General features: G+C 32.8%; 1 protein-coding gene across 2 annotated transcripts in view; it reads right to left on the bottom strand.

Annotated features, from left to right (window-relative positions):
• LOC145259949 (uncharacterized) overlaps positions 1 to 18,023 on the bottom strand; it is a 95,724-nt gene that overhangs the window by 48,169 nt on the left and 29,532 nt on the right. For both annotated transcript variants that reach the window (XM_080117925.1, XM_080117924.1), the window contains exons 3-4: positions 11,247 to 11,281; positions 342 to 599 (exon numbers count right to left, since the gene is read on the bottom strand). In XM_080117925.1, the coding sequence (XP_079974051.1) occupies positions 342 to 599; positions 11,247 to 11,281 (293 nt within the window). The remainder of the gene's footprint in view (positions 1 to 341; positions 600 to 11,246; positions 11,282 to 18,023) is intronic.

An 18,023-nucleotide genomic window follows, 5' to 3' on the forward strand; every position in this document is an offset into this window, starting at 1 on the left:
GACACTTTCACTTACTAAAATTATACAGACACTTTCACTTACTAAAATTATTCAGACACTTTCACTTACTAAAATTATACAGACACTTTCACTTAATAAAATTATACAGACACTTTCACTTAATAAAATTATACAGACACTTTCACTTACTAAAAGAGAGAAGGCTTTGGCTTGCAGGTCACTTTTAGAGAAGTCCAAACTTTTGAGTGATATCCTCCATGAATAGTGGTCTAGTGTAAATAGCATTGTCCTTATTTTATATTTTTTTAAAGAACTAGAACAAGGACCTAAAATAAAGCCATAAAAAGAGAAAGTTTCTTTTCGTCAAAATGAATATTTACCAGTGAACTGCTGTCTTTTTCATCCATGTCATTGTCAGGCGTTTTGGGGTTTTCTTCCGATGTAATTGGTTCTTTGGTGCCGATTATTCCTTGCACCTCAGTTTTACCATCATCAGTACTAGGTGCAACATCCATACTTTTCTCTGAATCTTCAACTTCTGAGTTGCCGCTTAGATTAGCAGGTTCATTAGGCTCAACAGATATGTCATCAGTTGCAATGCTTTGATTTGCATCTTCATCTTCCTCGTCCTCATCTTCCTGATACATTTGGAAACAGAAAAATAGAGTCATTGTTAATTGTATTTTCATTATAGAAAAAAGAAAAAAATCTCATCATACTTGTTTTCTACTCATTTCTGACATCTCCAAACATTTTCCAATAGTCAAAAAGTTTTCTGCTTAGTTTGCTAATGTTGTTCTTATCCTGAATTTCCCTTATATTAAAAAACAAAAATAGAGAAATCTGTATTGATGTATGTACTCTTGACAAAACAAAAATATCAGTAGTTTTATTTTAAATAATAAAATCAAATTTTATGAGTACCCGAGAAGTTTTTTTGTTTTTTTTTTACATAGACATCACCACTTATCAAGGCCAAGAGGCCACTCGAGGATAAGGGTTAAAGAGTGTAAAGTAGAAATTGGACAATATAGTAATCGTTAATGGAAATTCGGTAAATTTGTTAACTTATATGGAACGCTTCATCAAAAACTTGTTTATGTTAGACTTGAAGACAACCATATTGTAATCAGTTGGAAAGCAGGAAAACGGAAGATAATTCCACAGGTGTGCAGTTCTAAGAAAGAAGCTTTGTTCATGGAATCTACGTTTAGGTTTAGGCACAGATAAAGAATGGGGGAAATTAGTGATAGTGTTTTCTGCTAGATGGGCGTTTCTTGTGAAAGTCTGGCGAGGGGGGGGCATAGATTGGAGCTCAGTCGAGCACTTGCCATGAAAATAACGCTAAAGTAGAGACAAACTCGCAACATCTTTTCTATGAGAAAAAGGTTGCAGGGAAGAGAAAAGGACATCTACGATGGGGTTCGAAAAAAGTTAGCTTTCATGTCCAATTATTCAGAAATTTAGGATTTTGAAACCAATATCCTCAGCTTTTGTTTTAATTTGCATCATGGGGGCGCATCATTAGAGCATTTTCTGTTTTGTATAAATCGCGTGATACATTACGCAGGTGATGATTTAATAATTACGTTTGCTTGAATATTTTCAGTTTGGAACATGATGTGACCCTGAAAATTCACTCAGGCAAGTTTTTTGACCCAAGGAATCCAAAAATGGAATCAGATTTGCTCAGAAATGAAGTTATCTATATGATTTTATCAGATTTTGGAATCATTCATATGGGGCCTAACAAAAAGCAAAACAAAATGATGTGGCTGATATGGTACCCTTTTGTTTTTATCTTCTTCTGGACATTCATGCAGACACTATTAAGTACCGCTGGCTCAAAAATGGTAAGAAGTTGTTTTATTGGGTCTTTTGCTGAGGGTTCAGAAATACCCTTTTGGTGGAAGCAACTAGTTTGGGTGAGATGAAGGGTTTCAAGCCCTGGATAATTTGACATGGAATTACCCAAACTGTTCAACACATGCCAGCATTGATATCTAGAAAATATCGACAATATGCTGTTTGAATCTGAACAATCAGACCCCTGATTTTGATTAACATTTTATTAGGTTAGGTTAGGTTAGGTTGGGTTTTACGGCGTATCAACCTTTTTTTTTTTGGTTATTTAATGCTGAGGTCCGTCATTTTTTATTTTTTTATTTTTTATTGTTAGATATTTTAACTTATTCAGTCAGCCTTTTTGGGTCATTAGGTGGTGTTTTTTTTGGGGTTTTTTTTTTTTTTTGTGGGGGTGAAATTGGATCGGGTAAAATTATATTCTTTTGTATAAATTGGCTTTTTTTTTTTTTTAGAAATGTTAGTATTTTGTTAGGATTGACTTTTTTAAATAGTTCTTTCAAATTGTTAACGTTGCAATAGTTCTGCCGGATATGCTCGAGGTCGCCACAATCCAAAAGAAAGTGTTTTACAGTAAAGGGTTCTTAGCGTGCCACACATTCTGGAGGGTCTTCTTTTTTTTAGCAGAAAAGAGGTGGGTTATGTGTGCATGTCCTATGCAAATGCGGGACAAAACTACTTCCTCTCTACGCGATTTTCTGAAATTTGGTAAACATTTCTCTATTGTAGGTTTGATTTTGAAAAGTTTATTGTTTTGACAATTATTCCATTATTCTTGCCATTTCTTCAAAATGAATCTATGTATTAGTTGTTTGTAGTCCGAGTGTGGAATTTTTATATCATTTACATCAAGATTTAGTGCATTTTTTGCAGCTTTGTTGGCTTTTTCATTGCCTTGGATTCCAAAATGACTGGGTATCCAGCAGAATTTGATATTTTTATTTTGTGAAAGAGTGTGTATTTTTTGTAATAGATTAATGAGTAGCGGGTTATTTAAATTTTGGCTCTATAGAGATTCGAGTACTGATAGGGAGTCTGAAAAAATTATAAATTTGTTGTAGGTGAGGTCAGTAATGAGGTCTAGTGGCAGGTCTATAGCTGTGGCTTCAGTACTAAAAATTGAAGCATAGTCTGGTAGTCGCTTCTGCAAGGTAATGCTATTGGATATTATTCCGCATCCAGTTCTGTTGCCGTCCTTAGAACCATCTGTATAGATATGCTGATGATTTGAGTATTTTTCCTGAATGTTAAATAATTTTTCTTGATAGTTCTGTGGATGAGTTTGATTTTTTGGGGAGCTTGTTTAGTTCAAAGATAATTTCAGGTTGTTTTAGTAGTCAGGGTGGGAGGTTTAGTTGGTTGACCTCATGGATGTTCCTGATTGTGATACCTGCATCTTCCACTAATGGTTTCATACGAAGACCAAAAGGTTTTATAGCTTTTACCTTTTGGTCAAATAGATTTTGGTAGTTGGGATTGAAGGCTGGATTTGATGGTTGTGATTTTTTTTCCTATCGTAGAGATTGTAATCTAGTGCGTTTGCAATACAATCGTAGGCAGGATTGTCTGGACAAGAGAGAATTTTGGTTAAGTACTGTAAAGCTAATTTGTGGCGCCGAATTGATAATGGCGGTTCGTTGGCTTCTGTATAGAGACTATCGGTGGGAGAAGTTTGGAAGGCTCCCAGTACAAGCCTGAGGCCCTGATGTTGAACAGTATCTAGTATCTTTATATATGATTTTCTGGTGGCGTCATAAATGAAGCCTGCCATAATAATAATAATCTATTTTTGAGCGTACTAGTGATCTATATAATTTCAGTAGGGTTTGTCTGTCCGCTCCCTAGTCTGTCTGGGCAATGACTCGCATTAACTGGAGAGTTTTGTTGCATTTATTCTTTAAGTGCTTAATATGAGGGATGAATGCGAGTATTTTGTCTAATATTAACCCTAAGAATTTATGTTCGTCGACAAGAGGAATCTGGGTATCATCTAGTTTTAAGAGGATCTGGGTGCAGTTTTCTAAGCTGACAAAAGTGCACGCATTTAGTCTTATTAGTGGAAAACTTAAATCCGTTTTCGGTTGTCCATTTTTTTAATTTGTCGATGCATAGTTGTAGTTGACGCTCAATTATATGGATATGCCTTAAGCTATATGCAATTAAAAAATCATCTACATATAGTGAGCAATCCACACCTTGGTTTTTGCATTTAACGATATTGTTAATCTTTAGATTAAACAATGTTACAGATAAAATACTTCCCTGTGGTACTCCTGTTCCTTAATATCAGAGAGGCATGTTGCTACACGGACATTAAATAATCTATTGTTGATGAAGATGGGTAGTCTTCCTTTCAGTCCGGCTTCTTTGAGATCTTTCATGATATCATATCGCCATGTGGTATCGTAAGCTTTTTCCAAATCAAAGAATATAGCAGTCATATGCACTTTTTTTGTATAAATGCATTTCTGCTAAAGGTTTCCAGTCGTATTAAGTGGTCTGTAGTGCTCCGTTGTTTTCGGAAACCGCGTTGAAGGTTGGTTAATATTTTATTTTATTTCAAGAAACCACATTAGTCTGGTGTTTATCATTCTCTCCATCGTCTTGCACACACACAGCTTGTTAGAGCTATGGAGCGATAATTAGAGGGGTCAGATGCATCCTTCCCTGGTTTTGGTATGGGAATGACTGGTTTGTTTCCGTATAGCTGGAAAGTTGCCATTGATCCAGATGTCATTAAGAATGGAAAGTACTTTAATGGTTCATCTGGTAGTTGGTTCAGGAATTCATATGTTATCTCATCTGGTCCTTCAGCCGTGTTATTGGCTTTTTTTAATGAATCCTTTAGTTCTTGAATGGTAAAAAGTTTATAAACTTCTTCATTATTACTTTTAAAGTGTACGTTTTTTTTTTCTGATTCATGTTTAATAGTCTGGAATTTTTTATTGTAATTTTTGGATGATGAATTATTTGCAATAGTGTCTGCAAGCATGTTGGTTATGTCCTTTTTTTCAGTTATTTTTTTATTGTTTATACAGAAGTGGTTGAGAGGGGAACTAGTGTTTTTTCTCGATATTTTCCGTATCATTTTCCATATGGTTTTGTCTTTGGTGTTATTGTTGATTTTGGACACAAAGTTTTTCCATGATTCACATTTGGCTTCTTTTATTGTTCGTCGTGCTTTAGCTCTGCATATTTTGATGTTTAAATTCTAAGTAGTTGGTCGATTATTGAATTTTGTTAATGCGGCACGTTGTAGCCTGATAGCCTTTTTGCAATCATCATTAAATCAGGGCCGATTATACTTGGTTGATACCTTTGTTTTCGGTATGCATTCCTCAGCTATTGAGATGATGGTATCTGTAAAGTGAGTGATTGGGTCTTTCACCTGTTTTCCAGGTAAGAATTTGTGTTCGCATAATGATTTAAATTTATTCCAGTTTCCTTTTTTAAGGTTCCAACGAGGAATTTTTGAGTGTTTCAGAACCAAAGTGTTCTAATATTATTGGGAAGTGGTCGCTCCCACAAGTGTCCTCGTGCATTGTCCAGTTGTAATCCATAAAGATACTAGGATCACTTATAGAGAGGTCAATTGCTGAGTATGAGTTTGTAGCAGAGTGAATAAAGGTTGTTGTTTTGTTATTATATATGCATAGGTTATTGTGTTGATAATATTTTCTATAATGATTCCTTTTCCATCTGTGTCTGAACATCCCCAACTAACATTATGACTGTTAAAGTCACCTAATAATATGAAGGGGCAAGGAAGTTGATTGATAAGTTTTTCTATCTCTGTTTCATCTATAGGGTCATTTGGGAGTAGATAGATGGAGCAGATTGTGACTGTTCTATGTAGAGTGGTTGTGGTGGCAATTGCCTGTAAATTAGTTTGTAGATTTATTTGGCTTTGTGCTGTGTTTTTGTTGATGAGAATGGATGTTCCTCCAGAAGCTCTATTTGGATTATTTGTTGTGTGGTTATATTCAGTGAAGTTATGGAGATTGATAGTTTCAGATGGTTTTAAAAAAGTCTCTTGTAGGCATATTATAGTAGAGCAGAGATTGGATATTAGTAGAAGTAATTCATTCTTATTGGCTTTTATACCTCTGCAATTCCATTGGATTATTTTGTTAGCCATAGTTTTGTTTTATGTCTTTGATTTCCTTTTATTTTATTAAGAATAACAGTGGTTGTTTTCTACTATTTGATTATGGGGGTTCGGAGGCTCTGTCGTCTGTTTCCATTATTTCCAAGGATTTAAATTTGTTTTCATCTGTAGTTCTGGTTTTTGACGTGGAGCGAGATCTGTCTTTTTTGGGGTTTTGATTTATTTTCTGTTTGGTTGGTGTGAGATTTGATTTTTTTCTTTGCGGAGGGTACTAGGCGATTGTTCTTTTGGTTTTGGGATGTTTTCAGTTTGTGTGGGTTTTTTGTTAGAGGATTGTGTTTGATTTTTGGGATCTGATGGGATTTTATTTTCAATTGTTTGGTAGTTATTTTCAAATACAATGTTTTCTGTTTTTAATTGATTTTTGGTTGCACCTATATATGATCTAGTTGGTTCTGTTGTGGTGGCTGTTTCAATAATTTTTCTAGCTTCGGCAAAACTTACGTTTTTAGTATATTTTAGTTTGTTTATTTTTTTTCTTTGGTCCAGTTTTGGCAGAGTGATGAGTATGCTGGATGGTTCTCACCACAGTTTGGGTATTTTATATTTCCTTGACATTCTGTTTCCTGGTGTTCATTACTGCTACATTTTGGGCATACTGTTTTCCTGATGCAGTATTCTTTGAAGTGGCCAAATTTTTGGCAGTTTAGGCAGCGAAGTGGTCTGGGGATATATGTTTCTACTTTAATGTTAATATATCCAATCTTGAGTTCAATTGGTTGGGTGGGAGTATTGAAAGTTAATATGTGTTGGGGTTTATTGTTTGTTCGTTTTTTTTTTTTTATTGTAATTCTTTTAGTATAACTTTGTTTTTTTAGGTTTGTTTTTATTTCTTCTAGAGAGCAGGTGTTTAATTCTGGACATCTGATGACTCCCTTTGAGGTGTTGAGGGTTTTGTGAGGGTAGGCATTGATGTTTATATCATGGAACTTTGTCCATGTTAAAATTTCTTCGGCACTACTTTTAGTAGATACTTGTATGAGTAAAGTTCCATTTTTTAATTTTTTAATTTGTTTTGTGTTCAGATTTTTGTTGATAATTTTTTCGATTATGAATGGGGACATTTTAGTTATTTGTGTGTTATCTTGCGATTCTAAGATTATATACTCCGAAAAGTTTATGCTTTCGTCTTCATCACTTTCTGGATGGGGTCTTTTAATTTTTTGGGAAGCCATAGAATATTTTTTGTTTCTTTTTCATCATGCTTGCTCCCCACCCTCCTCGGAGCTCTAAATTGGGAGATGGTTGGGGGGAAACCCATTTGCCCAAGCATCTCAGGGATACAATGATGATATACTCAAACAGTGAGTATAGCTGCTTATGACGATTTTTTTCATTTCCTCAGACCCAGCAAGGTATAGAAAGGGTTAGTTGTCAATAGCATCAGTTTTCACCATCTGATTGGCCCTTGCCATCACCTTCTAATGATAGTATGTGTGTGTTTTTTGTTTGTTTTTTTTAAAAAGTGTAATGTGTTTGTATTTCTCTTTTTTGTGGGGGTTTACTATTATTAGGGACTGTCATTAGCAATAAACATGAAAAAATTTAAATGGCTTAAAATATTTCAATATTGGTATATATAGAAAGAGCTTGATAAGCTAAGAAAGAATCTTTTTAAATTTTTAAAATCCAATCAAACAAGGAAGTTATGACTATTTTTATGCCCTGCGTGTTTGGATATTTTCCCCTCTTTAAGACCATATGCGTTTTGTCACATTTTTTGCACTACTTTTTCAGTAAAAATGCTATATCTTTGTTAAAACACAAGACTAAGCAATGAAATTTGCCATATAAGTATTTTTGTGCAAGGAATCTGAATATGCTATTGAAAATCTCCAGAAATTAATGGTTTCCAAATAATCTGTAGTAAATTCACATAAATATGCTGCGATTGCTTAAAAATGCCATGTATTCATTAAAAGAAAAGTTAAGAGAACTCAACATTTAGTTGTAATGCATTTTATGTGCCAAAAACTGAAATCGAAATCTAGGATTGGTTAAAAATGAATATATTGCAATATTTCTTTGGTATTATTGTAGATTAATACCTTCTGTTACCCCTCCCCATCTGACCACCTCTCCAAAATATGTGATTCTACCTTTATAGAAAATTGCATGTGAACAACTTGAAAAACTTTAATAAAAATAAACAAAAATTATTTTAGAATTTAATGTAAAATGATTTCCCATTTTGAATAATTTGAGCGTTTTAGGGTAGTTACCCCCCCCCCCTTTCCTATGATAGATAAATCCTGGGTGTTTCTTTTTTGTTTGTTTGTTTTCTAAAAGGTGATTATGCAGGGTTTTAAGAGAGTCTGTGCAATTATGAGAAAGTAGGGAGGTTGCCACTGACTTTGGGTTAATGATAGGGCTAAGGAAAATTATGTGTGAACATCCTGAAGACTTGATAGAAACAAAACAAAAACAATTTTAGAATTTAGAGTGGGGGTTGGTTTCACATAAATGTAAAATAATTCACCATTTCAAGACGATCTTAGCGTTTTAGGACAGTTGACCAATTTATTGGAGGGGGGGGGGAGATTAATCATGTGCACTTTTCTTCAAACGTTTTTATGAGCTTACAGGGGAAGTTTGTTTAGTGGGGAGCTCTGCCACTTTTACTTAGCGTTATTGCTAAGGCTAAAGGTTTTAGGAGGAGGCTTGCCACTCGTACCTAGGATTAGACATAGAATTAAGTGTTTTTTTTTAGAGGGTGTTTGATACAGATTGTGAAACTTTACAAGAATTATGACAAACAGACAAAAATAAATGTTATTTAAAAAAGTGACGTCCCTCTAACAGAAGACATGATGCTTGGAAAAAATATCAAGTATTTAAATTCTATTTAAATATAAAAAAGAAACAAATTTTTGCTAAAGCTGACAAATTGTTAAAAAATTTGAATTAATGTTATTCTGATTTTTAATTACATTTCATGTCCTTTCCTACCGTTGTTATTTTTTAACTGAGCACCTCCTACAAATATTTAAATATTGATTATTTAAAAAAAATTTTTTTTTTTATAATCGGATAGATTAGTTTCCATTCGATAATAATTCACTGAAAACATTTTTTAAGGAACGAAAATTAAAAGTGTGTTACTGTTCGTAATCGTACACCAAAACATCATAATTTCACATTTTCGCTTGTTAAAATATTTTAAAATTTACAACTACCCAATTTTTAAAAATATTTGTATGGTTGATAACAAAATAGCTCTAACATGTAAGAATTTTTTTTATAACCAGATTTTCAATTTAAAAAAAACAAAAAAAAACGATTTGGAATAAAAATAAACAACAAAAACAAACATCTGTTTACGCCATGTTATCGCTGCTGCTGCTGCTGATACAGCTACTATTACTACAGAAGTCTTGATTCAAATTTATAATGATTTTTTCGGATATTATGTTTTTAAATTGCTACATACCACTAGAGAAAACACTGTCCAATCATCTTTTTAACGAATAAACATAGTAAAAAGATTGTTTTATTTAATAGTGAGTGTCCAAAGAAATTTTTTTTTTCAAAATTTTCAATACTCACCATTTTGAAATATTTTTTTTAACACAACAAAAAAACGAGTGGTCAAATGAATTTCGGACACTCGAAATTATTAAAAATGACATCTCTTTTGGCTAATTTCATTAAAAATTTTTTTACAGAAACACGGTACGAATGTTTAGAAATCAGAGGGGGAGGGGGGTCGTTACAAAAACCTACCGAAAATACTGTTTTATGATGTTCACATTTTTATCACTTTATTTGCTTAAAACTCTAAAAATATATAATGTATGTTATTATTTACTAATTCATTTGAAAGTATATTCATTTCTGAACAAAACGGTAGTATTTTGAAGACTTAAAGTGCTTTGGTTTTTAAAATATGACTATTTTAGCAGAAACCCCTTGAAATCTGCGATTATCCAAAGCGTTTTAACGGCCATGTGTATTGCTACTGTCATGACTAACCGGTTGATCGGGTCGAGCCTGCCCGACCGCTCGTCTAGCCAAAGTAAGGGCCAAAGTGGAGTGTTGCTAACTTACGGCCACTTGGTTCCGAGGTCAGGAGGTGCTCAGCCACCAGGATCCTGTTATAAGGTATTACGGGTCGCCACCTACAGCCAACAAGTGGGGGGAAATCGGTGTATTCTGATACTCCACCGACAAGGTCTGGGAGTGACCGGGGGGGGGGGTAAGATAAAAAGGGGAGAGAGAGGGAGAGGGGCTGTTTTTGTTTTTGGAGAACAAAATTAAGTTTTACAAAAAAGATCAGAAAACAAAAAACGTCAATGTAGGTGCATTTCGTCTCAGGAAGCCAAAGGACAGCCTGATCTGGTAGCACCAGAACATTTTATAAATCTAATTTTTAAGTTGTATGTCATTACTAAAAGATGTGCATTTAGGGTTGACATAAGACAACACAAATTTTAGTTTCATTCAAATACTATAAAAAAATCAATAGGGAAAGAAATTAAAATTGGAGATTTATTGTGAAATTATTTCATTAATCGTGATTAATATAAAAAAAATTGCAGTGCATCATTAGGTCAATAAGTGTATATGATAGAACAGTTCTTGTCCAGAATTTACCCTATATTAAAAAAAAAAAAAAAAAATCTGCATGATGGAACAAAAATGCCAAAAATCACAAAATTGATCAAGTAATTTTGTTTTTAAATAAGAAAATCAATTTTTATGAGCAAGTAAAGAGAGTCTGTCTAATGTTTTCGTCTTAAACAAACTGAGATAAAAATAACTTAATAATCCAAACTTGTAAGATCAGTCTTGTAATGCCTACAATTTCCTATTAATTAAAGTTGTTTAAAAATGATTTTGCTTATAAAAAATAAAACTACCCGAGCAATTTATGTGAATTTTGGAATATGATCTTTTCGTTCTGTCACGAGTATGTACATCATAAAGATTTTTCTGTCTTGTTTTTTTTAATATAGAAGGAATTCTGGACAATCCACCAATGGAACTCCTAATAAATATTAATGGAGAAAAGAATGTAGAAAATAAAAGTTCTCTAAAATTTGCTGAATGATCAAATGTGCGAGCAATTAGAAGAAAGGGTGGAGTGGATGGGGTAGTTTTCATCAATAAAATCAATCATTTTAGAAATCTAATTTCTATTTCTTTAATCATCATAATTAGCACAAACATATTTAAGATTGCTATAGTGGCGAGGGTAGTATAAATCCATTTTGTTCAAATTTTATCAAAAATAGAAACCAAAATCTATACGAACCTCATCATCTTTCATCTCCTTTTCTACTGCACCTTCTGCAAGAAAAATTTAGACATTATGAACAATTCTAGTTATCATTGAGAAAGGCTCACATTTTTATTAATTATTATTAAACAGAGATTTTGTCTGTCACAATGTTTTTAAACATAACTACATTGCAGAATACTAGAGATCTAAAATACTTTTATAAATGGAAAATATTTCAGCAATAGTAAATAATAAATTCCCAACAAATAAAGCAAATGGCATGATCAAACTTTGAAATCTTTAGTCTTAGGTTCTACAAATTGAGGTATTTGGGCTTATAGAAGTTAAACATTACCGTAACAAAATTATAGTTTTGGCAGAACATCAGATTTATATTCATAGACATAAATTCAAACATAAGCTATAAAAAAAAAAAAAAAAAAAAAAAAAATGAATAGGCAAACATTATCAATAACGTTGGAAATTCTTTTAAAAGTACAAAATTATTTTGTTTTGACTAATTGAAGCTGAATTTAATTTGAAATTGATAAATCGTAAAATCATTCATTTTCAGATAGGTAATAGTTCAACATATATTTTCATGTAAACTATGAAAATATTTTATGATATTTAATTGTGTGCTAATTTCTTCCAAACCTTATGCTTCATTGACTTCAACAAATTGCTAGTTAGATAGCGAATGTTAATTTTGTTATAGCCGGATAGTGAGTTTGCTTCTCTTTCCAAGAAACAGAAAACACTTTCCTATTAATAATTTGGTGTTTTTAGTCCATTAGACTACTCTTTTACTCCAAGTTTGACAAGTTAAAAAATAACTTTTATTCATCTTTTTTTTAAGATTATTGTGCAAAATTATGGACTGACTTTTTAAAAATCATTTTAACAATCATTCTAGACAAAGGCAATCTAAACTTTTGTTCCAATCCACAGTGCCACTTTTTGAGGACCTCGATTTCCCTACATTAAAAGCTATTTTGTCTCTAGCTGCACTTGTGAGGAGGCAAGCTATTGCAATATACTGAGAAGGTATGCACACAAAGATTTAGACGATTCTGCATATAATCATGTGTGATAAAATCAAACCAATCAGATGTCAGAACAGCTTTATAAAATATACCAAATCATTTTGAATTTTTCAGTGATATCTTTCCGTCTAAGACCACTACATTTCTACTGATTGTGACTGGATTAATTCTTTAATTAGAAAAGCTTCTTTAACTGGATTTATGCTACCATTTTTTGTTTTGATACTTGAAATGAAAAGTTTTCCATTTCAAGAATGACTCCTCATGCAAGACTGGTAAATAGGGATTGTTTTATTTTTATTTAGTAAGGAATCCCTAGAAAAAAAAAAAAAGTGATAGTGGGGTGGGGAGTGGGGGTCAAAACAACAGTAGGCAACCCGGATGGAGAGAGGTGTAAAAAAAAAAAAAAAAAAAATTGGCAGGCAGGCTTGAAACCGTTACGTGAAGGAGAAAAGGAAGGTTTAACGTCTTAGCCGATGTGTGCATGGCAAAACCGGAAGTCGCAAGTATTGGAATTAAGGCTAGTCAATCCAACGGAGACGATGACTTGCGAAAATGTTGATGAAAAAAAACTCTTGTCGAAAACTGCCTTGTTGAGGGTGAAGGAATTAACATTTTCAGCCAATTTTTCGCTATTTGTCATCCGGAAGACCGAGGTTTAAAACGATACCAGTTTCGTCATGGTCCGACACATCTGCTGCAAGACATATAAACACACATTTTGCCTTTTATATATTAGAATAGCAGGGGGTACCCGGCGATGCCCGGGTGTTCTGGGTAAATCAAAACTCCGGGGGGGGGGGGTAAAATAAAAAAGAAGTTTTGGTAGGTGGAGTATGAGGATTGAACCCAAACCCTTGAGGCAAAGTTGGAAATTAAAGTGTGAAAAAAAAATAATAAAAACGTGCGACGTTAACCATTGGGCCACCGCGACATACAACAGAGACACGTTTGAATTTATTTATTTAACTATTAAAAACAGGTGTCCGCCATAAAAGTTTCATTTGACCTAATTAAGAAGGTCAAATAGAAGTCACGCAGTTAACTTTTGCTGCGATGCAGCGGTTGGGTTTGTTTACCCAATTTGACTGTTTTTTCCCAACAGATGTTGGGGAGGGGGAAACTAGCTCCCAATTGTCCAGATTGAATAGCAATTGTCTAATATACAAGATTGATCAAAGCTGATTGCTTCTGGACGTTTCTTGGTGCGATGCCGAGAACGCTCGCTTAGCTTTGAATTAGTTTCGCTTTTTATACGAAAAAGCCCAATCAACACGCGAGAAGCCAAAATAGCAATAATTTTGTATAAGTCAACATAAATAAATCTATACGTGACGCGCTTTTCCAAATTCTAGATATTATTATCTAGGACCTATATAAACAGTTGTAAGCGATAGTAACGACCCCGGGAGCGTGTGCGAGGAAAGCCTTAGTGAGACATACACGAAATGGTCACACACATATTGCCTTTTATATATATAGACTAACGTGGGTACCCGGCATTGCTCAGGTGTTTGTAGGTGTGTGTGTGTGTTGGGGTGGGGTGGATCCAAATCCTATGTTAAACTTCTTTAAAAAAATATAAAAAAATCAGACAGCGAACATGATGTAAAAAAAAAAAAAACTTGTTTAAAAAAATCAGAAAAAAAAATAATAAAAAGTTTTGGTAGGTAAGAAGGATCAAACCCGGAACATTGAGGCAAAAAACTTGATAACTTACCGCTCGCCCACGAAAAGGAAAGTAACTAAAACAATTTCATTTTAACGTTTATAAACGCACAAGTGGTAGGTGCACGGCGAATTTAATTAGGTCAAAGGAAATTAAATTCTGCACTTAATTTTAACTGCGGGGTAGTTCTTTTAGGTGTGTTTTTTACCCAACATGTTGGGGGAAACCAGCTCTCCTTTATTAGGGCAGTGTCCAAATGAAAGCAATTGTCTGATATGATGGTTTTCACCGACATTGACCAAATTCGCTTTTATATGAAAAAGCCAAATCAACATGTGAGAAGCCGAAATAGCAATAATTTTGTAAAAGTCAACGTAAATAAATCTAGCCACGATGCGCGTTCGTAATTCATACATATTATGATCTACACGGTAGATAAGAAGTTCTAAGTTGTGTGACAGGTGCATGAATTAAATGAGGTCAAACATCACGCCATAGGGGAAATGAAATCCCGCACTTAACTTTGACTGCGAGGCAGTTTTTTTTGGTTTTGTTTCCCCAACATGTTGGGGAAAACCAGCTCCCTATAAAAAGGGGAGTGTCCAAATGAATAGCAATTGTCTGATATGACGTTTTTTACCGCATTGATCAAAAGCTCATTGCTTTCTGGACATCCCCGGCACAAAAGCCGAGGAACTGACTTTGTTTCAATTAGTTTCACTTTATTTATACTAAAAAGCCAAACAAACACGCGACAGAGCGAAATAGCGCAAATTTTATAAAAGTTGATCAAAATAAATCTAGACACAACGTCCCTTCATAAATTGTACATATTATGATCTACGGGGTATATAAACAGTTCTAAGAAATAAAATTTTATATATACAGATGTATCATTTTTTTTAAAATTTTATATATACAGATGTATCATTTTTTTGAATATCAATTGGTTTGTTTTCCTATGTAATGTTTTTATTTTAGTTGGTTGGTTGTTTAACAGCATAACAACATTTTCAAGTTATTTAATGCTGAATCCAGTAATTTGAGAAAAAGTTTTTTATGCTTCAATTTTGGAAAATGGTTTCATATTTCCGGTTCTTTATATCTTCAAATATTTGTGTTTGGTTTTTGGTTTGATTGCTTTCTAGAAAAAAAAAATGTTTTATTTTTGACTTTGTAAGTCATGATTCAATTTTGCAAAGGAAAAAAAAAAACAAAAAAAAAACAACAACAACATATCATTGTTTGGTGCTTCACCACTGAATGTTTTTTTAAAGTCATACACAAGACTTTATTTTTATTTTATTCACAAGGTTATTATTGGCAAAATAGCTGACTATGAAATAACAGTGATAAAATTGAAATAAATAACATCAGACAAATACTAAACTTTAATCTTAGCAAAAAGGTCAAATGAAAAGAAAAAAATGCTTATTTTGAACTTAAAATGTTTTTTCTCATCCAAGTAATTATGCACAGTAAAAATGACACGTGAATAATTAGGAAAAAAATGTTATAAAGCAAGAACACGGGAAAGCAACAAGCACAATTTGTCCTGTCAGGAAGATAAATTAGTTCCATCATCAGTGGTTTAATTACTGAACACAGCCAAGAAAACTAGAAAGATGTATTATAAATTATACATAATTAGGTGTTGGCTATACAAGTACGAGACAAGCATAATACTGTGTGGAAAAGTCACCCATTTCCAACCATGCAGCATTTCAATGACAGTTTTAGTCAAATTAGATGTAGATGTGTTCTTGCTGTGTGGGATGGAATGAAAGGCTGTTGCTATCCAGACTTTGTGTCTGAGGGATTCATTCTAATAGGTTACAAATTTTATCCACTGTCATTTTTTCCAGTATATTAAAAGACAAAATGTATCCAGGAATTTACTGTAAAGCACTAAAACTTGCCTTGTTGAAAGAAACAGTTTAGTGCAGTGGAATGCTTAAAAAATGTTTTAGTTTTTTAGTTATAGTTTCTTTAAAACAGTTATTAATAGTGTAATCACTGTTATACAGACTTCAAAGAAATTAAAACTATTGAAATACCTCACAATCTGCATGATAAAATGTGTTTGTTTTTAAAACTTTGAAATTTATGGAATTCAATTCCTAATCCATGCCTCAAAATAAAATACATAAAATATGACTGCATAATCAGAAAGAGCACATAATTGTACATAAGACTCCCAAGTTTCATAATAGTTTTAAAAACAAATGGAGAAATTACTAAATTTCTTGAAATGGTAAAATACGTATCAGCCCATTTTCTTTTAAAGGATTATGAAAGAAAAACATCCAATGAAAAGTACATATTTTGGCACTTTAAATTCTAACTTTTGAAACAAATGCTTTTGAGTTTCTTTTACACAGTTCAATTTGCCGAAGTTGGTAATTAAAAAAAACAAAAAAAAGGTTCTTGGCCAGAATTCTCCAGAAATTAAAAACAAATCTATGATGTACTATCATATTCCCAAAATCATGTAAACTGATCAAGAAGTTTTATTTTTAAATTAGAAAATCAAATTTTATGATGAGAAGTGATTGTGTCGCCTGCCATTTTGAAAACAATCTCAAAAAACAAAGGAAAATAACTCAGATTTATCATACGAGTTTCAATAAAAACAAAAGCTGTTAAAGGATAGATTAAGCTAATGACCATCTATACAAATGGAAAATATAAAGTGAACTTTGGATATATTTTTGACAGCTTCTTTCGGGTTTGTTTTACTATACACAGATTTGGAAAAGTTGTCAAAAACTATATAACACATAAATGTTATCAAAGCCAAGATAAGTTACGTTAAGTTTGAGAAAATGAGTTAAAACTAAAAAATTATACAAAATACTATTAGAAATCTACCTATAATATGTTAACATGACATTGAGGGAGTTCCTAACAGTATTGTTTAATCTTTTAGTTTTAACTCATTTTCCCAAACTTATAATCAACAGAGACCTCACTGCCATTTATCTTTTTCAAATATATCGATAACCACTGTATGATTTTCGCACGAAATAAACATTTTACATTAAATGAAAACATTAAAAATTAATCCAGTTAGGTAGAAAAGTAACTTCTCTTGCCTTTGATAACATTTATTTGCTATATATTTGTTTTGGGACAACTTTTTCAAATCTATGTGTATAGTAAAACAAACTCCTTTCAGCTCATTACATTCCATAAACAGTGTTTCTGACAAAAAGGAAAGAATAGCTGTTTTCTGAGTGAGCTATTGCTTGGATTGGGTAGTACATACATTTATCATCTCTTAAATGTCAGTCTATTCATCACAATAACTCAACCTGGAGTGATTTTTGACCTTGTTAAATGACATGCTTAATGTGTGTGCATGTGCGCGCATGTATAGATAAGTGAAATTATATAATCTATATATCTATAAAGGTGAAATTGTCTGTCTGTGTGTATGTACATTTTCCTACCAAACTACTATGTCAATTTTCAGTCTACAGACTCGAGATTTGACACAAGTGGTATTGAGATTTGGGAAAAACTTTTTTTTAATCGGTTTTCGGACAGAAATTTGGCTGTCAAGGGGTCAAATTGCAACGATTTGACTGTTGAAAACTCTCTGCCAATTTTGAGTTTAAACATTTGAAATTTTAGATGTAGGTTACTTGGACATAGATCCAACTTTTTAATTTTATTTAAACCCAAAACAATAAATGTTACGGGGGTCAAAGTTAAAAAAAATTTGACCTCTGTGGTCTGTACCAAATTACTCAGCCAATTACTGTCTAAACATTTGAAATTTTACATAAAGTATATTCAAACATAGGGTAAGTTTTTTTACTTTTTTTTTGGCCGAAAATTTGGCTGCCAAAGGGGTCAAAGTTCAAAAGACTTGACTTTTGCAATCTCTAGCAAACTATTCAGCCAATTTTAGGTCTAAAAATTTGAATTTTACATAAAATTTTGGAGACATGCAGCAAGCTTTGTAATCAGTTTTTGTGAGAAAATTTGGCTGCCAAGAAGTCAAAGTTGAAAGAGATGACCTTTGCAGACTCTACTAAACTCCTCTGCCAATTATGGGTCTAAACACTTGAAATTTTAGATGTAGGTTAC

Source organism: Euprymna scolopes, chromosome 35 (genome assembly GCF_053919585.1).
Source record: "Euprymna scolopes isolate OS-2025 chromosome 35, ASM5391958v1, whole genome shotgun sequence".
In the NCBI taxonomy this organism is placed as follows: domain Eukaryota; kingdom Metazoa; phylum Mollusca; class Cephalopoda; order Sepiida; family Sepiolidae; genus Euprymna; species Euprymna scolopes.